At 36.4% G+C, this 25,030-nt stretch overlaps 1 protein-coding gene across 6 annotated transcripts in view; it reads right to left on the bottom strand.

Moving 5' to 3' along the window:
• STXBP4 (syntaxin binding protein 4) overlaps positions 1-25,030 on the bottom strand; it is a 68,050-nt gene that overhangs the window by 33,192 nt on the left and 9,828 nt on the right. For all 6 annotated transcript variants that reach the window (XM_059864318.1, XM_059864319.1, XM_059864317.1 and 3 more), the window contains 16 exons: positions 24,372-24,441; positions 23,483-23,557; positions 21,437-21,522; positions 20,688-20,817; positions 20,012-20,144; positions 17,875-17,981; positions 17,326-17,509; positions 16,259-16,337; positions 13,745-13,827; positions 13,156-13,252; positions 11,730-11,842; positions 10,977-11,063; positions 9,818-9,883; positions 3,930-4,106; positions 860-976; positions 293-342 (listed from right to left, as the gene is read on the bottom strand). In XM_059864318.1, the coding sequence (XP_059720301.1) occupies positions 293-342; positions 860-976; positions 3,930-4,106; positions 9,818-9,883; positions 10,977-11,063; positions 11,730-11,842; positions 13,156-13,252; positions 13,745-13,827; positions 16,259-16,337; positions 17,326-17,509; positions 17,875-17,981; positions 20,012-20,144; positions 20,688-20,817; positions 21,437-21,522; positions 23,483-23,557; positions 24,372-24,441 (1,654 nt within the window). The remainder of the gene's footprint in view (positions 1-292; positions 343-859; positions 977-3,929; positions 4,107-9,817; positions 9,884-10,976; positions 11,064-11,729; positions 11,843-13,155; positions 13,253-13,744; positions 13,828-16,258; positions 16,338-17,325; positions 17,510-17,874; positions 17,982-20,011; positions 20,145-20,687; positions 20,818-21,436; positions 21,523-23,482; positions 23,558-24,371; positions 24,442-25,030) is intronic.

Below are 25,030 nucleotides of genomic sequence, written 5' to 3'. Positions count from 1 at the left end.
TTAAAAAATTATAACCCATTGTTAAGGTTCCTTGCATTTTAACTAATCATTAGTACATTATAATTACTCTATGGAAACATCCAGACAATCATAGTTATGCAATTACTAACTATTTTAATTTAATTCAGAGGTTTTTATCCTGAAAGCCTAATTTATAATTCATTCCTCTCCTTCAATAAAATGACACTCAGAACTATACAGCAAAAGTACAGAAAAAAACAGCTAAAGGCAATTTTTTGAGACTTGGAAACAATAGCAGAGTTTTTCACTATTAATACTTTCATTTCATTACCTTAAAATTGTTGAGGAAGTAGAGTTATCTGAAAGTATTTCATGCACAACCTGTTGGTCATAGTCAAGAAGTTAACAGTTTATAAATCAACACAGTCAAAAAGTTAATACCTTATAGTTTGATGGTCTATTTGGGGGTGGGGGACTTGATTTGCAATTAAAGAGTCTAGTGTCTCCCAGCTAGAATTGCAAAAGTAAAAACCAAAACATTATAACCCCTGTAAATGAAGTAAATACAACAATATCACTTAATTCGTTGTTATTTCGTAACATGCCAAAGAATTATCAACTATTAGCTTTTCTGCCTTTTTCTTCTGAGGAGTTTCACAGAATGATAGAGTTTAGGTGGAAAAAATTATCTGATCATTCTCATTTGTCCAGCACAGCAAAACCCAAAGATTATATAAACCTCTAGATGGATCTGCACACTTACACATCATCTATATTTCCAGGAATGAAAGGATCTCTGCAAACTGGTTTATACTCATTTTACTATGCTCATTCCTCACAAACATCAACAAAACCCTTTTCCAAATAAGATATTTGCAAAAATGAAAGGCAAAGTTACCTCTACAAACTGTAGCAATTTTTCAGTGGCCACCTCAAAGGTCTTCCTGGCTGACTCCGATTTCCGTAGCTGGCAGTCAAGAACTGTAACCCTCTTTCTCAAGTCATGAATGCTCTCCTGGGAAAAGTATTTTAAGGCTTTTATTCTAATAATTTTCCTCTCATGGATCACACAGACACATAGTGTGAATAGAGTGTTTGGAATGTTTAACACACTCTTTTCTATATTTCTGTAAAACATAAAACTGGAATGCCTGAGCAGCTGGCAAATCAGCTCCAAACTGCAACAGATTTTGGCAAATGATAGAAAGGTAAATTAAAATTGGAAGATAACAACAGGGATAGGGCTGAAAATTAAGAGAGTTTGAACTGAATGATGACTTGCTCAAAAATACCAACCTTATGGTGACACTATCTCAGCAGGGTGCACAAACAGCCGGAACAAACACAGTTCCCTAGTTTGCATCCACACATCCATTGGCCAACACAGTAATTATGGCACATCTTGGAGGAAATTACCCCCTACGATGTCTCTGCATGCACTTGTATAACCTATTGATCAGTGTTATGCATCCCTTCCTCCTTCAGTACAGAAGATGTGAGCCCTTTTAGATCCAGCTCTGGAGGCTCTGGGTTTCATTAGAGATCCTGGCACTGTTCCTGTGACAGGACCAGGGGTAAAGTCCTCACATGTACCTGGGCATGTCTGTTTAGCACAGCTGTCTGCTGGACACAAGATCTAGAAAGATCTCTCCAAAATACAGAAAAAGCACTGTATTTAAAAAATAAACTTTTCCATCACACTGCAGGTGATCATTCTGAAAGCCCACAACCTACTCTAAAACACTTACAAAATAATCACCAAACCCCACTTACTAACTTTACTGGAAGCAAATAATTTGTTTGTATACTCTGTACAAAGCAGCAGAACCATCATCCCTCTGAATGCCTGAATGTCGAAGAATCTGTTGATTCAAACACCTTTTTTTGGTAATTTCACTGTCCACTCTGGAGAAGAAGCTGGTGAAAAAACTCACTCTTTCACACTAGAAAAGTGAGAGGGACCAATGTGATTTTTATTTATGCTCAACATATGTTATATTCCTTTTAGTGAGTGTATTTTAGGGGAAGATTTACTCAGTCATTAAAGAAAAAAAAAAACAAAACAGGCATGACCCTGCCTGAAACTTGGCTCCTGTAATTGACTCCCCTTTTACAGCAGGATGGGGACAAAAAGCTATAAAATGGAGTTGGCAGCTACTTGATACTGCTTCTTTTGGATAAGAAATGCAGAGATTCAAATTTGCACACAGATATTGTAGTACTCAGTCAGAATTTCAGGAACTCAAGCTAGAATCTCTGGAACAAACCTCCAGGAAAGCAACCCACACTCTATGAATTTCTTAAAATTTGGCTATTTATAGAAGTCCTAGAAAACAAACAGTAATGCAAGAATACCTGACATAAAAGATGGAGCATCATACCCAGATGTTGAGACAGAACATCCAGGGTGTGATTAACCTCATCACTCACAATCAGATGATTGGAATTCCTCCTGGGAGCCACAGGGACTTCCTATGCTGTTCTCTGTTTACCCCAGAGCTTGACTTTACCTTCTAATGTCTTGAAATATTAAATTAATTCTCAGGATGAAAGAGGGCACCATTTAAGTAGGTTTTCTTCACCAGGTCATATGCACATTCATTTTTCATGAGAAAAACAAGGTAACCTCACAAATGCCAACCTGCTTGCACTTGTTCAAACTGTGTCTAAAATACAGGTCAGTAGTTATGAAAAAAAAATTTGAAGTGCATCAAATATTTTATTTCTTAGCCTGTTCTGAAATGCCTTGCTGGCGATGAAGTAGACTATAAGGATCAATTAATATTTTTTTTATTATTATTTGCAGAATTAGTAGCATTCAAATGACTACCTTGATTAAATTTAAATTTACTTTGAAACAGGACTGGACTTTACATGTTTGTTATTTACCTAACAGAAACTCTTCCAGATTGCAAGGCAGGATGTATTCTATTACCATCTCTGTGGCAGTTGTCTGGTGTCAAGTGGGCAATTTCTCCTTATCTCTCTCCCTAAGTGATCATAATCACTCCTCCTGGCAGGGGACATCTGCTGATAACAGCTACTGAATGTCACCACATGACTGATAAGAACTATAACATCCCATTGTGAGATGCTCTGCCCAGAGGGAGGAGCCAAGCATTGCTACCCAGATATAATCTGGAGATTCTGACACCCCAGCACAGCTTCCCACTGGATTCCCCAGAGGAACAGCAGCTGCTTCTACTTCCAGGGATCTGCAGAGGAAGAATACACCCTTTTCTACAGGGCCCCCTGCTCCAACAGAACCACACCTGACACCTCAGGAGGACTGCAGCCACTTTTCCAACTGGACTGCTACCAACACCCTGACCAACAGCGTGTCATGTTGAGTTCACTAGAAAATTCTACACAATGTTCTAGTGTATTGCATTGTTTTATTTTATCCTTTTTTTTTTTCCTTCCCTATTAAAGAACTGTTATTTCCTGCTCCCATATTTTTTTGCCTGAGAGCCCCTTAATTTAAAATTCATAGCAATTCCTCCGAATTGCTATGAATTTTAAATTAAGGTGGGGAGGGTTTGCATTCTCCATTTCAGGGGAGGCTCTTGCCTTCTTTAGCAGGCACCTGTCTTTCCAAACCAAGACAGAAACATAAACCTGAAGGCCATTTTCACATGAGTACAAAAGCATACAAATATATGCAAGGTGTAGTATTTAAAGACAATATATCTGCAGCCCAGAAACTATTCTATGCTTAATGCTTGAGATGTGCCATTCTGACCTATAACCCACATATGCTAGGAGCTCCTGTTTTTCAAGCCCAAAGATGCCTGGATAAAGGAAGCCTCGTACACTTCACATTACCCTCTTCAATCCACATCATCCCAGTTATTGAATAATAAAAGACAAACAGTGACCTACTTTAGAAAAGCAGATGAAAAGAAAATGAAAACCAGATACATGACAACAGCAAGGAAACCATGGTAACTCTGACAGACTTTGCTTACTTTATTTTGGCCAGAATGCTCACTGAGCTGAGCCTTCAGCTCTCCAATTTCAGCCTCTAAGAGGCGAATCACCTCTTCATAGTCCAGCTCCATTCCCCGGGCCTGCCTCTGAGCAGCCTCTGCAAGGTGAATTCTGCTGCGCAGGGCTCTTGTCTCCTCCACAGCTGCCTTGGCTTCCTGCAGATTATATAATTCAGTGGAGAAGTTACAATTCCAGCTACCAAAAAAAAGAGCAGATTTAGCTCACAAGTACAAGATTTAGCTCACAGCTGGCATCAGGGCTACCTGTTAGCGTTCATGGTTAGAGGGCTCAACTGCTAATTTTTAACATTATGATGCGCAAATGAAAACCAGGTATGTACAGAGACATAATTTTCCTAATAAATTAAATAACAAGTTCTATAATTACTGAAAATCTACCTGAATGAAAGGTTTTCTTGAAATGCACCAGATGCTGTTGATCTGCCCCACTGCTTCCACACTAAAAAAGCACCTTAATGAGATGTTACTTCATTTCATTTTTATTGCATGAATTCACACTTTAGTCATAGCTCACACATCATGTAGATGGATGTTTAATGCAAGTAATTCAGTCCACACTCCTTTCAGAATCAGTGCTTTTATATAAAATCTGTTTTTCTGCTTCATTCCTGGTCCTATTATGCTCCTAAAATCCAGGATTATCACAGAAGAGTGATAGATAAAACTTATATATAAATAATGTACAGAAAACAGAAAATCAGAAACTGTTAGCTTTTAATTCAACTAACGTAATCCCTAAATGTTGCAAAATCTTCTTTCAAGAAAGATATTGCTCCGTACATTTTAGGACTGAATATTAATTGAAGTTAACTGATTAGCAAATTCGAAAGCCAAACTAAAGGTCTGTACAATGGATCAGTTTACACTCATCTAGGAATAAAACAAACAAACTGCTCACACAAAACGTACAGGCTCACTGGCACCAAAATCACTGAACCATCTTTTCCATCAGCTATTAATTATCTGTAGGAAAAGTCGCTTTTTAGCAATTTTCTGAATAATTCAAGTTATCAGATTTGAATACACAAATTCACAGAGCTAGAAGTTTTTTGTAGAAGTTGCTCAGTTAAGGATACTTAGGTGAATATTGTATTCCTGGTCTACCTATTACATCTTATAATTATAATTATATCCTGGTTGGAAATGGAACTAGAGGGAAAACAGGTGGGTATTACTCCTCCCATAGAGGAGAAACACACTATGACTATTTACCATGGGGAGGAAATAACCTTCTAGAAGCTAGGTTTGAAATTGCTGTTTCTAAAAAACCTAGATGACCCGATCTTCCTCTTTTGTGGAAGAAATTGCATATAAAAGGTGTCATAATAGAAATGTCTAGAGAGGTCAGTCAAACTTAAAAATGCAGATTTAATTCTTTCCTAACGTAGAAGCATTTATCCTATACAATCAATATCCTTCAAGTAATGTTTTCCTATATTTTGTGATAATGTTCTTTCTGTAAAATGCTCTACCAATCTCAGCTTCATATGACTTTTAACCTCTACACTGTTAGTCTTAATAGCCAATGTATTCTGGGCCATAAATCAGCTAATCTCACTGACATATAACCAGTACATCATCTTCCTCATCTTTGCAATATAATACCAATTTGGACGATGGCCAGGGACATCCTGGTCTCTCAGAAAATAGAGCAGTGGAAGTAACCACACATGTAGAACAGCAACACCATTAGAGAACACAGGTGACATTGCTGTTGCATAATTTAGAGGTTTCTGTTACAGGGCACAAACATTAAGAGATGCATTGAAGTGACCTTTAATTTGACAGCAAGTAGAATGATTTTCTTTTTTCTTTTGGAAGCATTAGGTGAACTACACAAGAACCACCTGCACCTGGAAACACAGACTCATCCCAAGCTTATTGCTCTGTGTGTGTTTTTCCTCATGTTGGTGTCACAGTTGTGTGTTTACAGCACTAAGAGCAGTGTGAGGGTCATTACTGCTCACACTCCCTGAAAGCACAACAATCACCCCTCCTGCAAGCTGCTCCTGGCACTCCTTTTTCCTAGAAACAATTCAGGGAACACAGGGACTTCTACGAAGTTATCAACCTACAGAAGCTGAGGTCAAATTACTGCCTTTGGGGAGGGCACTTTTTTGTCAATGTAAGAAACAAAATGAGTCAACAGCAAGAAGAGCTGGGCCCTGCTGCTACAGTGGATGAGTTGGGAGCCTTCAGCAGCAAAGGCATCCTTGGGAAACAGGCTGGAGGTGGGAAAAAGACTCTTGGAGACAAAAGTGAAAAGATGCTCTGACGTTAAGTTTGACTAATATAAATGAACACAGAGGCCTTGAGAAAGGGTGGCATCTTAAAAACCCACACTTAGGAATTATTTAAATAAACTGACATAAGAAAAGTGAAGAGAAAATTGCTATTATGAAAAGGGAGGTCTTCATTTTGAAAGAAGACATCCTTGAGATAAAGGTTTAATCTCTTACAATCCAGAATTGCCTTTACTCCTCCATTGTTTTTTCAGAACTCCAGTTGTTGAATATTAATTTCTCTCTAATAGCAGACTAAGTATGACCAGATTTCAACAGTGAAAGACCTAAAGGAATAATTAAGGAACAATGGCATCTTACATTACAATGAAACAATTACACACACTACAACTGAATTAGTAAAATTGTCTGACACACCACAGATGTTTGCTGGAGCAGAGGGGCACAAAGGGAAATGATTCCATCAGGTTTTCCCATTCTCCAGTTACTGGAATTGGTACTGTGGGGACACAGTGGGTTCTCTCACCTGGCAGGTAAGGGGGCCCCACCAGTGAAGAATTGATGGGTAACACCCACTTCAGCAACACGAGCTTTTGTCCCACTCAAATGTTTGAAAAAAGTGTCCAAGGCCAGGCTGGACAGAGCTTGGAGAAACCTGGGACAGCGGAGGGTGTCACTCTCAATGGTAGGGGGGTGGAATGAGATGAGCTTTAAGGTCCTTTCCAATCCAAACCAATCTAGGATTCTAACACACAACAGTCAGAAGATCTGCAGCTGCTAATATTTCATTTATATAAACACCTCATGGGACCCATTGTCCTGATCTGGTATGAAGCCACTACAACCGATAAGAAACTAACAGCTAGAAGAGAGAAGCTGAATCCTTAAAAAAGCAATTTCAAGGTACAGGTTTCTTCCTAAGCCAGGTTCTATTTCTTCCTTGGATAAATTTGAGTGTAAGAAGGTTTTATCCAAGTTTTATTCCAGCCACTACAAACACCTAAACTAATATATTCTTTTAAACTATGTGAAAATTGTAGTCACAAATCAATCATGCTTGTTGATTAATTCTACAAAAATTGTATATTGAAATCATCCTTTAAAAGAACTTCAAGTATCTTTACTATGTATTAAAATAAAAAAACCTAATGAAATAAACCAAACACTTCTTTCAGGCAGGGTGACAGAGATTAGATACTGCTTCCAAAAAATAGCAGTCATTCAAAGCCCCTAGTTTCCCCTTAGAGAAAACAACCACAGAGTAGCAAACCTCAGCCTTATGAACCAAATCCAGGAGTGTGGGATACCACAAACAGGGATACCATCTTCACAACCTCTCCCATTTCCTATGTTTAGCTGTGTGCTCCAGCTGACAGAAACTGCCCAGAAAAGGCTGTAGTACAGAAGGGATCATTCAGGCTGAAATACCCCAGGATTCTCAGGCAGCACAGGATCCAGGCCAACTCCTCCAGGAAGACAGAAGACATCATTACAGATTTCACATTCGTGCTCTTGGCAAGACTTCAGGTACTCAAAAGTGCCTTTCTGTGTTTTGTGCCAATTTCAGCTTACATATGATTTCAAGGAAGCCCCAAAGACATAGTGCTATATCACAACTTCAAAGCAAAAATAGATCAATTAATGAATTTTAATTGTCTCATACCAATATGAGAAAATAATTACTACTTCACTGCAAGTTTAGCAGCATTCCCAATTTTAAGAGTTTATTCATGCTGTTCATTACAGAGTCAATCACTGTTTAATGAATTGGTACTAACAAAGCATGTTCATTAACCAAAATATTTGTACGGCTGTCTTAATTAATCTGTAATCTCTGCAATTCACAATTAGTGGAAAAGAGAAATACTACAAAATATGCCTCAATATATGATTGGTAACCTAAATCCTCATTTAAAACCTTGTTTTTCAGGAAAGCAGTCATTTAAAAAAAAAGTTTAAATTAGGCTGAAGTCAGAAGACCTTAAACACAGCCTTAAATTGGGTTTTTTGTTTACTCTGGTTGTTTGTTACTTTTAATCAGGCCATTAGGGTTCCATAATGTACTCATTAACTCCTTTCACTAAACAGCTCAAGCAGGAATGCACATCACAAGTTAAATGGCAACTTGTACTATAAGAAGCCTACTTTAAAAAATTTATCACCATGAATCTCAGTGCCAATATTTCTTTTAAACAACAGAAATAAATATATAGCAATATATATAAAACACTTGAACGTGCACCAAGTATAAACAGAAGAAAATGTCCATTAAAAGCCCATTTTTATCTCTTAAAATAGATCACACAATGCTATAATTATATATAATTTGGTATTTCTCTTTCACTTCACTAGATGGAATCCTTTCAATTCCTACAAAAAAAAAAAAAAAATCAGTATTTATCCCTGGGAGGTTTGCAGGGCAAAATTGAATTTCACCACTACACGACAGCACCTAAGAAAAATAAAAGTGGGAGGACCTCGAGTGGTGGCAAATGAGCACTGCTGCCACCTAAAACGTCTTAAACCAGCCCTGTCCAAGGCTGCCTTCCCAGGAAAAGCAGGTTTGTACTGGGGATTGTACTCTGTACCAGCTTTAGTCTGGACTAATAACACGGAACAAGTGTTCTGGTTTAGAACAACACAGTCAACCCATTAGAGAACGGGAACTCAAGTGCACTACTGGAACAATCTTCCAGTTAAATTTTATCCAGAAGATAACCCAATTTATTTCCCACAGTGTACAGAAGGAAACCCCACAATACTAATGGAAAAAGCTTCCAAGCAAGCTCTCGTGTACTTGAGGAATAAAAGGTGATAATGAAGGTGTTCAACAAATCGTAGGAGCAAAATATAAAACTAATCTTAATACAGGGGATTTTCAAACTTTATCTTGCATTTTTACATGACATGTGACATGAGAAACCCGCAAAGAATAGGTGCAGCAGTGCAGGAGGGAAGGAAAACAGCCAGCTCATCAGAAGGAAAAACTGATGGGGTGTTCAGGAGGAAGAGGGAACAGGACATTTCCTTGGTTTTGAATCCAGGCTATAAATGACATGAGACTTACATTTAATTGGGAATTTCCTTTAAGAGACACAAGGAAGCCAAACACTCTGATTTATTGGCTCATAATTATAGATAGATTTGGATGCAGAAAAAAGACTTTCCTCAGAAAACCCTGACTACAACTTTTTTTCCTGGTAATTTTTTCACACTTAAGACTGGTTGACATATAAAGTAGTTAATGTAAGGACTGTAAATTAGGGAACTGTTGCCTAAGAGCAGCAAAATCTCTTCAAGAACACTTAAGACTAGAAAGGTTCTACTACATAATCATCCCACTTCATCGATCCAGCTGGTCTCAGGGTTCCTATCTGAAGTCAATAGCAGAGAAATAGATTACTGCTCTAAAAAGTGAAGAATCAATTCTCCACTTTTAATCAAAAGCTCTGTAGTAACACAAGAACCACCTTTGTGCTGAAATCAGTGTCAAAGTATAGTCTATATGAGCACTAAGAGAAAAAGAAGTGCTCCTTTCTCCCTTCCACAAAAAAAAAATTAAATATATTTACATGATAATAATTTTTAGAGACTTCAACATACTTGCTTGACTACTTGTAGCTGCTCTGCTAACTGCTTCTGTAAGTTCACAGATTCAGACAATTCTTCCTATTAAAAAAAAAAAGAAAGGATTGATAAATAAGTTTGAAAGAGAAGGAGTTTTGGTCCTAAAGCAATTAGCTCTTCCAAAACTACAGATAACAATACTTAACTTCTATCAATAACTTTTATAAAACCTATGATTAAAGCATCTCTAAAAGATAACTTTTCTGTGAATTCATTGATGCTGTTTAAGTTTTTTGAGTATTTTATAATTATTTACTGAACATTTCTGGGATGTGTGTAAAAGAGTGTAAGAAATAAGGCAATTAATTATTGATTGATCACTGTCAGTTTTCCACATCAGCAATTTAGGGACACCTGGTCAGTATTCACTGTGTTCAATGTAAATGGGGTTCTTTCATTTCAGTACAAAGCTCTCAGAAGAAGAATCACTGCGCACAGAACAGAGAACTGACCTCTGGCCATTTCAACCCAATGTTTCTGGAATTTACAGCAAGAAATTTTTTGGACCACAGGGCAATTTTTTAAACTGTCTGTATCCCAAGCTCAGTACTCCTGTTGAAGAACTAGAGTTATGTATGCTGAACACAGAACTTCCTATCTTATGGTTTGTTAAAAAAGAAATTCAGGACCATGGGAATTCGGTAGCAACCTGGGGTATTAAGAAATAATATTTATTGCTTTAGGACTTAGGAATTGTTTAATGTCTTGGAAAATATGTATTAATTTTGCTCACAGGGTAATTTATCCTCCAGTTCTGATTCCTTTCAGAAGTATCAGCACATGCTCAGACTCTGCAGTTACTAGCATCACCCATTTTTAAATAAAATTGCCATGCAAATCAGTTATTTCTCCAAATTCACTTCTGTGAAATGTCTGCTTAGCAGTCTCATTTCTCTATAGACCAGATTAAAAAATGTGTTAGCATTCAGTATAATGGCTAAAATTCACTGTCTCAATACATATTGTAAGCAATCTTCAAATGTGATTAGGACTGTTTGCACTGCCATTTTATTAATCTATGAAAAACTGCACATGAAATTCAAATAACCAATAAATTCCTATACAATTCCTGAACACACTCAAAAAAACCCCCCAGTCTCTTGACTAATTTAAAGCAAATAAAAAATAGTGTTACCTTTAATTTGCTCATTTCTTTTAAAGCTTCATTTCTTTCTTTCTTAAGTTTTTCTACGTCATCCTCCAAGGAATCACAGGTTACAAACTGCGGGTATATAAATATATAAGGTTGGAATGGATTGCTAACTGTCTTACATAATCTTTAACAACTAATATTAAAAGTTCTTGTTAATAAAATGAGAAGAAAATCTTAATTTTAGGATGATTTACAGATCTGAAAATGCTAAAAATGTTTAATAAAATTTTAAACAACTTAATCTTCCAAATGAACAATTACTTTTCCTTTTAAAATGGATTCATAAAGTGCTTTTAAAGCATCAAGAATGCAATGCTATTTTAACATTTTAAATAATAAGGAATTTTATTTCAGTGTTCATATACTAAAAATGCTCTTTTTTAAAGTCACCTCTAGAATAAAATCATTTTCACTGTAGCAGTAGTTCAAATCACCGGGCCCAGTAATTGTTTCTCACTCATACAGGTTGCAGCAATCCAAATTCTATTAAGAAACCTCAGTAAATCAATGTTGTCCAGACTTAAAACAAACCACAATTTGATTACATTAGTTGCTTTCTACAAATTAGGCTGCTTAAAAAAGCTTCACAGAAACTAGGTTATCTTAATCTTCAAGAATCCCATGCTGCAGAGCTGTTTTAAACATCTGCCCAAGATTTGGAGTTATTTTACATACAATAAACTCTCCAATAATCTCCTCCCAACTGTTAAAACACTGACCAGGCACATATTTTACCTGTGAGTCCTGTAAGCTGGCAACTTCACTGCTCCCAAAGGTTTCAGATTTGTGGCCATCATCAGTTTCATTTGATTGCACAGACAACAGATTTCTTGAAACTTCAACAAAATCTAGGAAAAAAGCAGTTCAGATTTTGTTGCCATAGCCTGGAAGTTCAGTTTAGTAACAGATCACTGATGCAACACAACTGAAAATATCACCATGAACAGCCACTCTGATAAATGCAGATTTCTAAAGAAAAAAAAGAAAAACAGAGATGTATCTCCAAAGAGAAAGTTCTGGAAAAGCTGATAAGAATAAAAAGGCCCAAACACATCATGGAATGAAACATCCTCAAATCAAATTGTGAAGGAGAAAAGAAAACAAAGGTGGTGTGAAGTGCACCTTCAAAGTACCTGAGAGGTTCTGCATCTGGCAGGTGTCTGTGAAAAATTAAATAAATCTGCACACCAGGTATACACACCTGCCCTTCTAATCATCTGACCTTACCAGAGGAGACAAGAAAAAAAGAAAATTTCCTGCTAGCTCAGAGCTCATGGATTCCTTTCAGACCCTTTAAACCCCTGATAGAGGCTTGGTAAAACTGATGTTGACCAAGTTGAAAGTTTTAAATACAAACAGTGTCTAATGCACAATCAACACGACTTTGATTACCCATACATTTTCGATTTAAAAATTCTGCTACACTATGACAGAAAGGTGGAAATACAAAGGTCGGTTTACTCCACATAAAATCTGACAGAACATCCAGAATTTTTCCTGCTGAAGATCTTTTTGGATGTTTAAGTAGAAAATACTATTTTTCACACCCTAGTGTTTTTCACTGACTTTAGGGAAAGGGAAATTTCCATCAGTTTTAGCATCAGATCCACCATGTCTCACAGTTTCCGAAAAATATTTTTAAATTGTCCCTGTCATCAACCAAAACTGTCACAACCACAAGAAGTAACTGATTCTCATCAGAATTAGGTTTAGCTGGAAGAATTGTGATGGTCTTCCGTGCAAACCTGTTTCTATATGCAATAGTTGAAATGTTCTTGCTTCCCACATACTAAAATTAAATGATCCATCCATTTACTTGCTTCAAGAAGCTTCTTTAACCATCACAACTCTCCTAAGCAATTTCTGGAAAAATTACAGCTCCCTATTGTCAGAACAAAAAATTCAAGATTTTGTGAGCACAAAATAAAACTTTCCCAAGGCTGCTCTTAATAAAATAAATTTGTGATTTGCATTCACATTACTTAGTTTCAAGCAGAACTTCAAGATTATTTTCATACAGCAAAATAAGGTTCTTGCCTCAAATTATCATTTTATTTGCAGCATCAGCCCAATAACGACAAGAAATATATTAATGGTTATTATATATAATTTCTGTATTTCTATTTTTCATTATTTTCTATGGTAATTAACAAATTATTACCTCCAAAAGACACTGTTCCTTTAGAATCTTTATGAAGTTGCTGCCTTAGGGCTTGCTGCTGTTCATCTGTGAGCTGAATCCCAAGATAATTCAGTGCCTGGAAGGAAAAACTTATTTTGGAGCTAAAAAAGAAAGGACTAAGGGTAATGACTGCAGGGACATGGGGGAGTAATTAAAGAGCTACACTTCAAAGAGCCTTTGTATCCTGGTACACTCTCACTGACAACACTTTTATTCCAGAGCCACTCAGTGACTTTTCCTTCTAATTGAGAGATGTTCAGATATTATTTAACCTTGAATACAGATGAGTGTAATAAGCAAACCCTTTTGTCCTTAATAACTGCTTTAAAAATCCTGAGGGATGTTCTGATTCCCAGAAGAGTTAATCAGTAATTAGATTAACAAAAACAGTAATTTGCCCAATACATAAACTGAAATATTGGCCTGCAACATGAAAGAACCACCAAATAGAAAATTCTGTGTGTCATTTATACTTTAAAGTTTGTCAGCCTAGAAATACTGTCCATATGTTTTTACCTGCATTGTGAAGGGGGAGGAAGGAGAACTCAGAAGATTTTTAAGTATTTACCCTCTCCAGCTTTTCTGTTTTGAGATGAATACTCAAGTTCTTTCCTTGGGGCTCATAATCATCATTCTGGCTGCGGGCAATAACTAAGGAAAAAAAAAAGTAATAAAGATGTAGCGGTAACTATTGCTTTGAAAAAATTTGTTCTGAAGCTCTGCTCATCAAGTGGATGCCAGCTAAATACCACTTGCCAAAAATACATGTTAATCCTTAGGCTGACTTCTTTTTTTAAAGGACATAATTGTAATCAACAAAAATTATGGGTATCAAACACATTCACTATTTTTTTTTTTGCATAAAAAAAGTGACAAGTAGGAAATTAACAGAAAATAACCAAGAATAGCTTTGAGTGATCCATCAAGCATATGGCTTCTCCTTGTGGTATTTTCTCTTCTCTCAGAGATACACAGATACTCAGGAAACAGAAGGGGAAACACACTTGTGAATCCCAAGAGACCTCCAAGACACACCCTGAGTGTAACTGACAGCTGCCACTGGCACATGGAGTGATCTAAAAAACTCTTGGGAAGAGAGGAAACGACCTGTTCCAAACATGGGAGGGAGCTTAGGCTGAACTCCACAGGCTCCTCAGTATTTTTTCCTGGGAAGGAACTCTTTTCCAAGAACTCCTGTCCATTAGGCCATCACCCATCTTCTCCTTCCACCCTTACAGCCAGAAACACAAGTTTAAATGGGTTTTTTGAACTATCACTTTGGCTTGTAGATGTATGCAAATAAAAAAAAATATTGTTTGCATTCCTTATTTATAAATACAACGTAGGTCTTAATTCATCGTTTCATTAATGAATTAAAAAGGTACTGAAATCAAAACCAGTGTTTGACAAGTAAAGGATCTTGCAGTTTGAGATTCTCTCTAAAGGAACAGAAGGTATCTGTAGAGAATTGTGGTTTTTTAAAAATTTTTTTAGTTTCACAGCATATCTGTTTCCAAGCTCAAAGTAATTTACATTCTCTTTACATGCCAAAAGGATAAACCAAAATATCTTGAAAATCTCTGACATTAACACCTCTCACATGCTATATTAAAGTCTGAAGGCAGTGGGCTAGAACCTTGGTGGAATTGGCTCAACTTCACTGCAGCTCAGAATGAAAAATCCTCGTGTGTGAGTTTGGGCAAAAAACTTCTCAAAACTATGCTGATTTTTTTATAAAGTGTTAAAAACAAGAGTATCTCATCTAAGAGATGCTTGAATTTTTCAAGGTTATCTTGAAAGTTTATCCTTGAAAAAGGGCAGCATGAAAGAAGTGGCAGGTTTTTCTAAAGATGTGCTGTTAAATAAGAAGAAAATGAAACATGACTGGAGCTGCAAGTATTTGTGCTTTCTGCTCTACTCCCTACATTCTTCAGATGTGTTCAGAGACTGTGCCTTTCCTGGTGTCTTCAAAAGAAGAAGCTCCTGTCTACTCAATCATATTAACCAAGAGTCTTATATACTGAATATATTAACAAATAATAATTTTGTCTTGTTCCTTTGATTCAGTTGTAGTGTTTTTCACAGCCAATAAGTAAAAACCGTGTGAACATTAATCTCCAGGTGTATTCAATAGTAAAACCTTGCCAGTTTCAACAGCCCTACATTTGAGCAGCTCACCCTTCAAGGAAGGGAACCAACTGGTCAGACAGGCAATATAGGAACTGTTTAATTTTAAATTTGAATATCTAATATGGGGTATTAAAAAATGCAGGTACAATTTAAATAATATCAGTGGAGAGATATCTAGAAGTTCAGCTTATGCCTAATTGCCACTGCCTGAAGAATATTGAGGTCTGCACAGAGAAATACTGAACAGAGTCAGTTCTTTCAGTGTGCTAATGGGGACTCCCATTATTGTGTCACTCTTGCATTTCCACTCTAAATACAACATAGTTGTTTTCCACAGGAATTACAATTGTTCAGCTCAGATTTGATTCTGACCACATTTCACAAACCCCGTTTTTCCTTACATGTTGTTTTCAAAAGAGGTATTTCAAGATGTGATCAAAGTTACTCTTGTCCTTGTTACATGACTCTAAAATACAAATACACACAATATATTGTATTTGTTATTAACTGAAAAGCTGTTTAGAGGGCTGCATGTTAATTCCATCCTTTCAATATGCTGCCCTCATTTAAGCAAAAAAACCATGCAAGCAGCATACATGCCCAGAATTTCATCAAATCAAGAAAGCACAGTTTCTATGGCAACCTAATCTTGATCTATATGTGAGTCTTCATTATCTGGTTTCTACTGAGTCTATTATCATGACTGCTGTATAGCAAATGTTGTGATCACTCATTTTTGTTTGGTTTCAGCTGTTTGTTAGAGACAATGTAAGTTATATTTGACAGAAGCTACTAAAAATCCATTGATCTCAGTGCTTTATTTAGGACTATAAAAACAGTGCAATATTCCCTTTTTTTTAAAGACTTCTGAGTCTCACTATGCACTATGTTCTGTTTGACTGTTATTGAAAGAACAAGGAAAAGGGTGGCAGGGAATTAAATCAGCACTTACCCGTGGCAGACACATCAGCAGGATTGCTGTCTAGAGCAGTAACTGGAGATTGCTCTCCCATCTTGACTCCAGTTTCCATCTACAAGAGGAAATGACAAGTCATGAAATACCATTTCTAAAGCAGATCACAAGCCAAACCAGAAATACAGGTTCATGAAAAAAGAGACAGGAAGGAAGACCAGGGGAAGAAAAAAGGGCTGGGGAGATCAAAACTACCCCAGGAGAAAAAGAAAGACATGGAGGGGGTGGTGGCGAGAAGGAACAGCATTGGAAAAAATCAGATTGGGGCCTCATCAAAACCTTGGGTTTTGAAAACCCTCACAGACTAAGACAGCACAGACTCTCTAGGCAACCCACTTCAATGTTTATATCCCTAATAGGAAAGAAAAATGGGTAAGAATTTTAAGTACAAATATAAGAAGATTTGAGAGTCACCTGTTTTGACTTTGTATTTGAGAACATTTTATTCTTCCTTCTTCTAAGGCAATACTTTATTTTGCTTTCAAAATATGATAAACTGAAAATCTGCTATCAAAAATTGAAATATAAGTTTTGAAATCTTCTTTCTCGTGGTAAACATTATTTCTTTACAGTAATGGTGAGCTGTACGAATTAAAATTGCTGCTTAGCCAAAAGAATGGGGGAAAACCCCACATATTTCTAGGACTTTTTTAAAGCAAAAATCTCATCATCACAGAGAAAGTGTGAGATTGTACTGTACTCACACAGAGGTAGTAAGCAGGGAGTGTTTTGTCTCTAAAATACATTAACTATTTGTATCTAATTCCAAAACTTCAAGGAAACAGTGAAGGAGAGCTTGGTATCTAAGAACACAGTAAATGCTTATTTCATTTGCTTTCTTCCCCCAAGTCAACTAATTCGTCTCATCAGTGTGGTTTACTCTCCTGTTATACAATATGGTTTTTCCAAAAGTTTTGATATTATAAAGACAGTATTGTGCAGGAAAACAGTTATTGTTTTCTTAATAAAATGGAAACTCAATTACAATTAGGAGAAAAACAACCATTTGCTCAGTTTGTTGTAAGAGGAGTAGTAAGTACACTCACAGCATCTGGAGGGAATGGTGACACCAGACTCCCACTAGGAGAGGGAAGAGGACCAAGTGCTGCAGCCTGTTGCTCTCCATGTGCTACAGAAGATGTTAAGAGGCTGAAAGGATGCTGCAGATTCTGTGGAAGACTGGGTATGTTTTTCTGCCTAATAAAGGCTATCTCCCAAAAATTTTCAAACCTAGAATAAAAATTTAAAAAGTTTCAACATATTGTATACTTATGTTATTCATAAGATTATACTTCTGCAAAAATTACATGTTTCCAAACACCGTGTGGGTTTATTTAATTAGTTTTCTAAAAGGATGTTCTGTTACCCATCATTACAAAGACAAATACTGTAATTTTTTTAAAATATCATAATTTTGCAGGTCTAAAAGGTGCACTTGAATCTTTTCTACAAAATAACATTACAACGGAGTATTTTAAAAAATTAGTATCCCTCATTTCTTGTAAGCACACAAAAACACATTTCACATTAATCTGATCATAAATATGATCTATTAAACCATTTTGGATGGTTGGCTGTTTGACAGTAACAGATACCTCATCTTTGTTCTGTTGATTATACTTTTTGCCTCTTCGTAGGAGACTCCAATCATGGACTCTTTGTTGATGGACACAAGCTGATCCCCAGGTTTCAATCGTCCATCCTAAAATAAAAAATATAAAACCAAACTCGCAAACTTGATATTAATTGCTAAAACTACAGAAAGAACTGTATAGTCACAGCACTCGGACAAATTCCCCTGGTTCTACTGGGACTAAAAAATACCAAGAATAACTCTGCATTCTGCCTGTGCTTGACAAGCCTCCAGAAATAAACAGATTAAACAATCATCCCTTACCATTAAAGCAGTCATTAAAAAAACTCATCAGAGAAAACAGACCTCAGAAACTGTATGGAGAAGAACTTTGGATCCAGGTAAACATTTCTGTTAAAAAAAAGCCAAAAACCAAACCAAAACAAACAAACAAAAAAGATGGAAATAAACAACAGATTTTTCCAGCACCGACCCATCTGACTTTAGGAAGCCTCTTTACTAATTAATTCCGCTCTGAGCTAGATAAATTTGTATTTCAAAAACAATGTTCATGGCAATACATGGAACTCTTCAGACACTCACTGGCCATGTTAATGAGAAAACCAGATTGGTCTATTAGTACTCACCAGTCAAAACCATGACAGAAATAATATTGTCAGCTTTGTGCTTCTGTTGAATTAATTGCAAACTCTCTACCAGCACAAGAACATTTCACATTTCTGTCCCAGAGACACTTTTTTACAAAGAGCCCTCAACAATTCAACTGGAAATTCATGTAATTCACCTATGGTTACAGAGTGATGACATTTGTCTAATGTAATACACATTATGTAACACAGAATATGTCTCTGCTCTTCAGCTCCTAAGAAATCAAACACAAAGTCACTCTATGTGAAAAAAAATGTGTACAGAAAATGATACATAGGAAATAAATAAAATACCTTCTCAAAACCAGTATAATTTTACCTGCCTAACACCCATATACCATAATTTTAGCTGTGCTGTTTCAAACCTATGCCAGTACTTTACTACCTTTTTTTTTGTCACTTAGTGTTTTGGCTAAAGAAGAAAACTGGAGGTCTTTCATTTTGCTTTCATCCAGCATGTTCTAAGATATCCAACGGTGCCCTCACATGGCAGAGATTTGAAAAATGCTTTCTGTTTCACCTTCCCAAACAGGATAACCAGTACTGGGAAATTACCTCCATTACTGCCAGTATTAGAGCCTAATGGGAATTGATGTCTTAGCCTCAGTCTATTGATTATGTGTGATAGGCTTTAAATTATATGTTCACAGTAAGAAAAATATTTTAGAAGCCACAACAAAATAGGAGAAAAGAGGTCTTTGAGAAACCTTGCATTTTTATCTTCCAGCTTGCATTTTAGGATTAAACTTAGTCTACAAAAATTCAGCAACAAATAGTTACAAACTGCTTGGGGACAAAATCCACTGCTCATGAATTGAGCTCATCTCCTCTTGCTGGGCCAGAGGCAAAGGCTGGTTATTTACACTTCCACATAACCATAATTACTCAGGATGCCAGAGGAGACACTTGGATAAACAGTTCTGTGTACCTGAACCAGGATATTGCATTATTTATTCACTTTTTACACTGACAAATCCCCCTGATTTACATACTGCATTTGTCACAAATTAAAACAGTAATCAACACAAATTTATACATTTTATTAGTCTGCACTCTCAGAATAATTTTTTTCGAATTTGCCTACATAATGATTTCCAACTGCAAGGATCCATCTAAATATCTAAATTAAGTCTCAGGGAAATATGATTTCTTGAATGTCCAAGAAAATAAAGAGAGGTGCAATCTGTAGCTCTGTCCCATCCTTCCTGCATTACCTTGCATCATGCAATCTCTTACAGAAGTTGGTTTTGTACCTTCTCATACATAAACTGAGGAATAAGATCCTCATTTAACTCAAATGAACTTATGAATATATTTCCATTATCATGTAACTCTGTAAGAGTGCAATGAGATAATTCTGTTAAAAGAGAAGGCAAGGAAGAACACAAACACATTTTGTATTTAAAATATGACTGCAGATGTAGCATACCAAAGCAATTAAGGCAAAAATACAGGTGTCTGAAGGGGAAGGAAGGGAAAAAAGGCCTTTACCTTATGGCAATCACCACCAGGGATAATTTCTTGAATATATACCAAAGGCCCTTCATTTCTGTTAATTCCTCCTACAATATTCAAACCTAGGCTTGTTCCTTTGCAAACAGAGATAATCTGAAATGCACTGTCACTAGAGACACAAAGAGAACGAAAACCAGAATTACTTCACAAAACTAGATAATAAAGACTGAAGCAGTAGCTTCTTTTATCTTACAGGTTTTGCAAATATGTATTACAGTAACAAATAGAAATATTATACATTTAATCTCAGTGTTCAAATATTACACTATTTACAACAAAATCAGCAACTTCAGGCATTTCTGACAATTACAAAAAGAATTTATACTCTATTTTACAAGGCTAAAAACTCCTGTCTACTATATAGAGATATATACTATATCCTGAGGCTTATGGGAGTATCTGGGTACATATAAATCAGCAACATTAATTCATTAGGAGACACAAAAAAATGAACCTGATTAATCTTCTTCTGCCACATAAACAACAAATAAATAGAAAAAAAACTTATTAGTCTGCAATGTCGATGGTATTATGAGCTCCAGGACTAGAAGTTAAAAAATAAAACCAAACTTTAACACTTTCAACCCAAATTTTCCTGACGAGCATTTCCTGAACCTCCCACAAGAGAAGCACAGTCAGTTTTGGAGATTACTTTAGAAGCTTTGGGGATGGTGGTGGGACAGAATTATTTCTGCTGCTGCTGGTGATGCTATCCTTCAGCTGCAACTGAGGACTCTGTGATCTTGAGGATGATCCAGAAGAAAGGCTGTCTCTAGATTTTGCTTCAAAAAAATAAATAATAATAAAAATAAATAAACAAATAAAAACCACATTTGGGAAAAAGCACAAAATTTCAGCTCATGTAAGGAAGTTCAGTAGGACTACTTTCATATTAGAAAACAGACAAACTAAGCTATTAGACAACAACAACAAAAAAATTCCTGCACAGTAAAGAACTGAGAGCCACCCAGAGTTCCAGGAATAATTTTTTAAAATATAAAAAGTGATGATTTTTTTCAAATTGGGTGCAAAATACAAAACAGACTAATCCCCCATGATATATAAAGGCATCTCAATTAGGCAGCAGTTCCAGAAAGATCAGAATTTATAGTGCTCTGGATCACATTTCTATTAGCATTTTGTGGCACATTTCAGCTACAAATACCAAAAACTTTTCATATAAATAATTAATTAAAATTGAAAGTAGATACCAGTATATTTATTTAAAGAGCTAGGGAAACTGACACACAAATTCCTCAAGGTACATGGGTGTTTTGACTTTCAGCCACTTCCTCCAATACACCTCCACTGAAATAAGGAATTTTAAGGACAAGTTTCTACTCCACCCAAGGCTGATTTTTGTCTCCCAGGTTTGTTTCAGGCTGGGAAGTGATCTCTCACCAGCTAACTGATGTGTTGGAGAGGTTCTTGCAGAGGTTGTGTCACTGTGAGATCCATACTTATCCATTAGGTCATGAAATTCTTTCCTGTGCCAATAAAAAGATTTTCTTTGTCAGTTTGAATGGACCCTGAGAAACCTGCACTGCTTGTACCAAACAACTGCTCCTCCTCAGAGAAGGAAGCTCAACCTCCACTGAAAGAGGAAAGCCCTGTCAAATGGTCAGAAAAGGGAAAAAAAAAAAAAAAAAAAATCATGTAATGCATGATAAAGATGGGAAAGCAACAGATTATGGACTGTTGGTGCAAAAGCTTCATTTTAACCTCACTTTACCCCATATTACTAAACTTTAAAAATTTGTAATACAATCAACTACAGATAATAAGACAGTGGTACTACCAAGCTCCAGAACAATTTCCTTATATTAGAGGGAATCAGATTATACACCTATAGCATACTCAAGTTTTTAAAGAATGCTTTTAGTTCAATTACACTGAACAAGAACCCAGAAGAGACTGACAAAGATATGGCTCCTTAAAAACAAGAGGATAGAAGAGATATTTATTAACTACTAAAAGCCAAAAGAAGAAATTCCTTGCAGACACCAATCACACTGTAACAGACAGGCAAAGATGTACACCCTTAGTGACAGGCACTGAAGAGAATACAAGAACACCTGATTCATCTGATATTGAATCCAGCCTAATTTAAGAAAAGAAGTTTATAATCTGAGCTCTGATTACCTCCATGATAACTGATTTAAAAGATAAAAATAATCTAGAGTGATATAAACCAGAAACATCACCAAATTAATATTACAGAGTAAGTCAGAGAGAAAAGAAATTAACCGATTGCAAGGGGAGTAATTCCCAGCTAATTCCAGTTTGACTTCTGAAGGTTGTGAAAAAATGCTGGGTGCATTATTTTTTAAAAAAGAACAACACTTATTGTACTAATGCTGGCCCCAGAGTACACACATAAACACAGCTGAAGGTAAATCAAATAACCTTTAAGCATAGAATGCAAAGTCAAAAGGTAGCTGGTGAGGGACTGCATGGAGTGGCAAATTCTGCCCAGGCCACTGCATTTCTCCCCCAGAGTGGTGAAAGGACTGATGGATTTTAATTATTCAAAGAGTTTACAGGAACTAGGCCAGTATGCTTTAGATAAAAGCAGATTAAGAGTGGACCTCACATATATTTAGGCAGTCTGAAAAAAGGAGAGATCAGAGGCTATAGACTGATTTAGATGTCTGTTGAATTCAAGGAACAGAAAGAAGAAGCTTAACTTGGACAAAAGGCTAAAGGAATTTAGAGAAAAATCCTTTCTGGGGAGATTATTCTGGAAGTGGAATATCCCAGGAAAGGCAAATAACAGCAGATACTCTTGCAATGATTATCAAAAATAGTTACATAACAGCTGTTTTCTCCCGAGATTTAAGTCAAAAGGGAATACAGACCTGGTTTGTCACATTGCTGATGATTCTCTGCCAATATTGGTTTTTATGCTTAACTTTCATCAGTCGGGTTAAAGCAATACTTAACATAAATGTCCTTAAAATGAATATACTTTAAACTACCTGCTGCGTTGAATAGTTTAACCTACTTATCCAAACTTTTCAAAGCTCATTAGATATTGAAAAGCAAACTACTGAGGGGAAAAAAACAACTGAATTTTTGTCAGAATGCAAGACAAGTTTAAATATTATAGTTCTGTGGTAGCTCTAACAGAGTCCTCATTTTTCATATTTTAAAATGTGAGTAGTATTTCAAAAACTATCACAGCAGATAATTTTTAACACTATTAGCTGTAAACATAACATTACAATCCTCCTCTTTAAACTGAAGTTGGCCTGAGCTTGCTACTTGAAGTGATTGATGCAAGTGATCTCAAAATGAACTGGTATCAAATACCACGCAGAAAAATGTGACATGCAGTGCAATTCTCCAATTAAAACTGATCTGAAATAAAAATACATGCAAGCCCACCCACCCACCCTGAGATACAGCATCTGGACTTTCATTAGAGGTTAAAACAATTTCTCTTACTTTGCTTCTTCATCTCTAGCAACAAGCAGAGACATATGATTAGAGGCAGAGGCTGTTCTCAGGATGTCGACAGCCCTAGAAGGGGGCAGAAAAAGGCCAAATAAATATACTAGGCCGCTGGCAAGAAGTGAGCAGTGCTAGAAGAGCAGGAAAATGGACAAATTGCTAAGGTAGTTAATAATTTTCATGGCCAGATACAGAGAAAAGAGCTCAGCAGCAGCAAAACTTAAAATGAGCACCATGGAACAGAGCAAAAGACAGGCTGTGGTACATCTGCTGACAGCAATAAACTGGGACTGACCTCTCTTTCCCTTCCCTTCTGTCCCCAGCACTCCTTGGGCCATCCTGCTGCCTTCCTGAGCCTCCTTCAGGATTAACAGCCCACCCCAACAAAAGCTACTACTACTCAGGTGTGCCTGGCTCACAATCTCTGCCAGCAATACAAATGACAATTTTCCTTTGCATTTTCAATCTCCATCTCCAGCACAGAAAGCTGCACTGATCTCTACAGATCCAGCTACAGAAACCATCTACAGCTCCTTCTTCCCCTTCACTGTGCTATTACATGATTGCTGCCACCATTTACATTCATCAGTACTGGACCAGCAGATAGTTGTATTAACAGCTTCTACTGCTGTTTTCACACACATTCTGTAATCTGTGCCATTAAGAAACCAGCTGATTCTGCTGTTACAGAAGTATATAAAGTCCTTCATTTTTCAAACAACAGTTTTGCTGCATTAGATTTATAGGATAAATTACTTGTGAGTTGAATTCCAAGGATCTCAGGGGAGCTGTGCTCTTTCAATCAGTCACTGATAGTGTCCAAAATAATCCATGTATAACAGTCCAAGCTCTAATAAACATTCAGAACTCAGTACAAACATACCTTTCATTTGTTACTCCAACCAGGTTTTCTCCATTGACATCCAGAATTAGGTCCCCAGTGAGCAAACGGCCTTTAAATGAAACCAACAGTGACTGATGAATCAACAAGAAAATGGTGAGTGTATTGTATTAAACCAGGTATTAACCCAGGACTTTTCCTTTCAATTTTATGTGACTTAATGCATTAAACAACTTTATGACTCTTGGCACCTGATCCTAATTACGACAGATAACTGAGATAAGACTAGAACTTATAAATCAGTCTTACTACCAGAACAGCCACCAAAATAACTGTCATTTAGCTATTTGTATTATTTACACACAGCATAAATATTTTTGAGACTAGAATTTATATTTTGCAGTTGTAGAACTAGTTTTATTTGACTCTTGCTCTTAACATTACTGAAAGTTACCATGTGTAGATATATTAATGTTTTAGACATGAATAAAGTCAGTTAAAAGATTTTTTAGAACCAATTCTATTTTTTAACCTCCTGAAAATCACAAGTTTAGGAAACTGAATCAGATTATTTTAAATGATCATTCTGCACAAGACAAGATGGAATCTCAAAAAAACCCATACAGAGATCTAGGATGGAAGTCTGCAGCTTAATTATTGCAAACTCTACTGAGAGTAATTTCTTCTCTCCACACAGATAT

The sequence above is a fragment of the Haemorhous mexicanus genome, chromosome 20 (genome assembly GCF_027477595.1).
Source record: "Haemorhous mexicanus isolate bHaeMex1 chromosome 20, bHaeMex1.pri, whole genome shotgun sequence".
NCBI lineage: Eukaryota > Metazoa > Chordata > Aves > Passeriformes > Fringillidae > Haemorhous > Haemorhous mexicanus.
The sequence above is the reverse complement of the archived record's forward strand: the minus strand, read 5'-3'. Positions and strand labels throughout refer to the sequence as shown.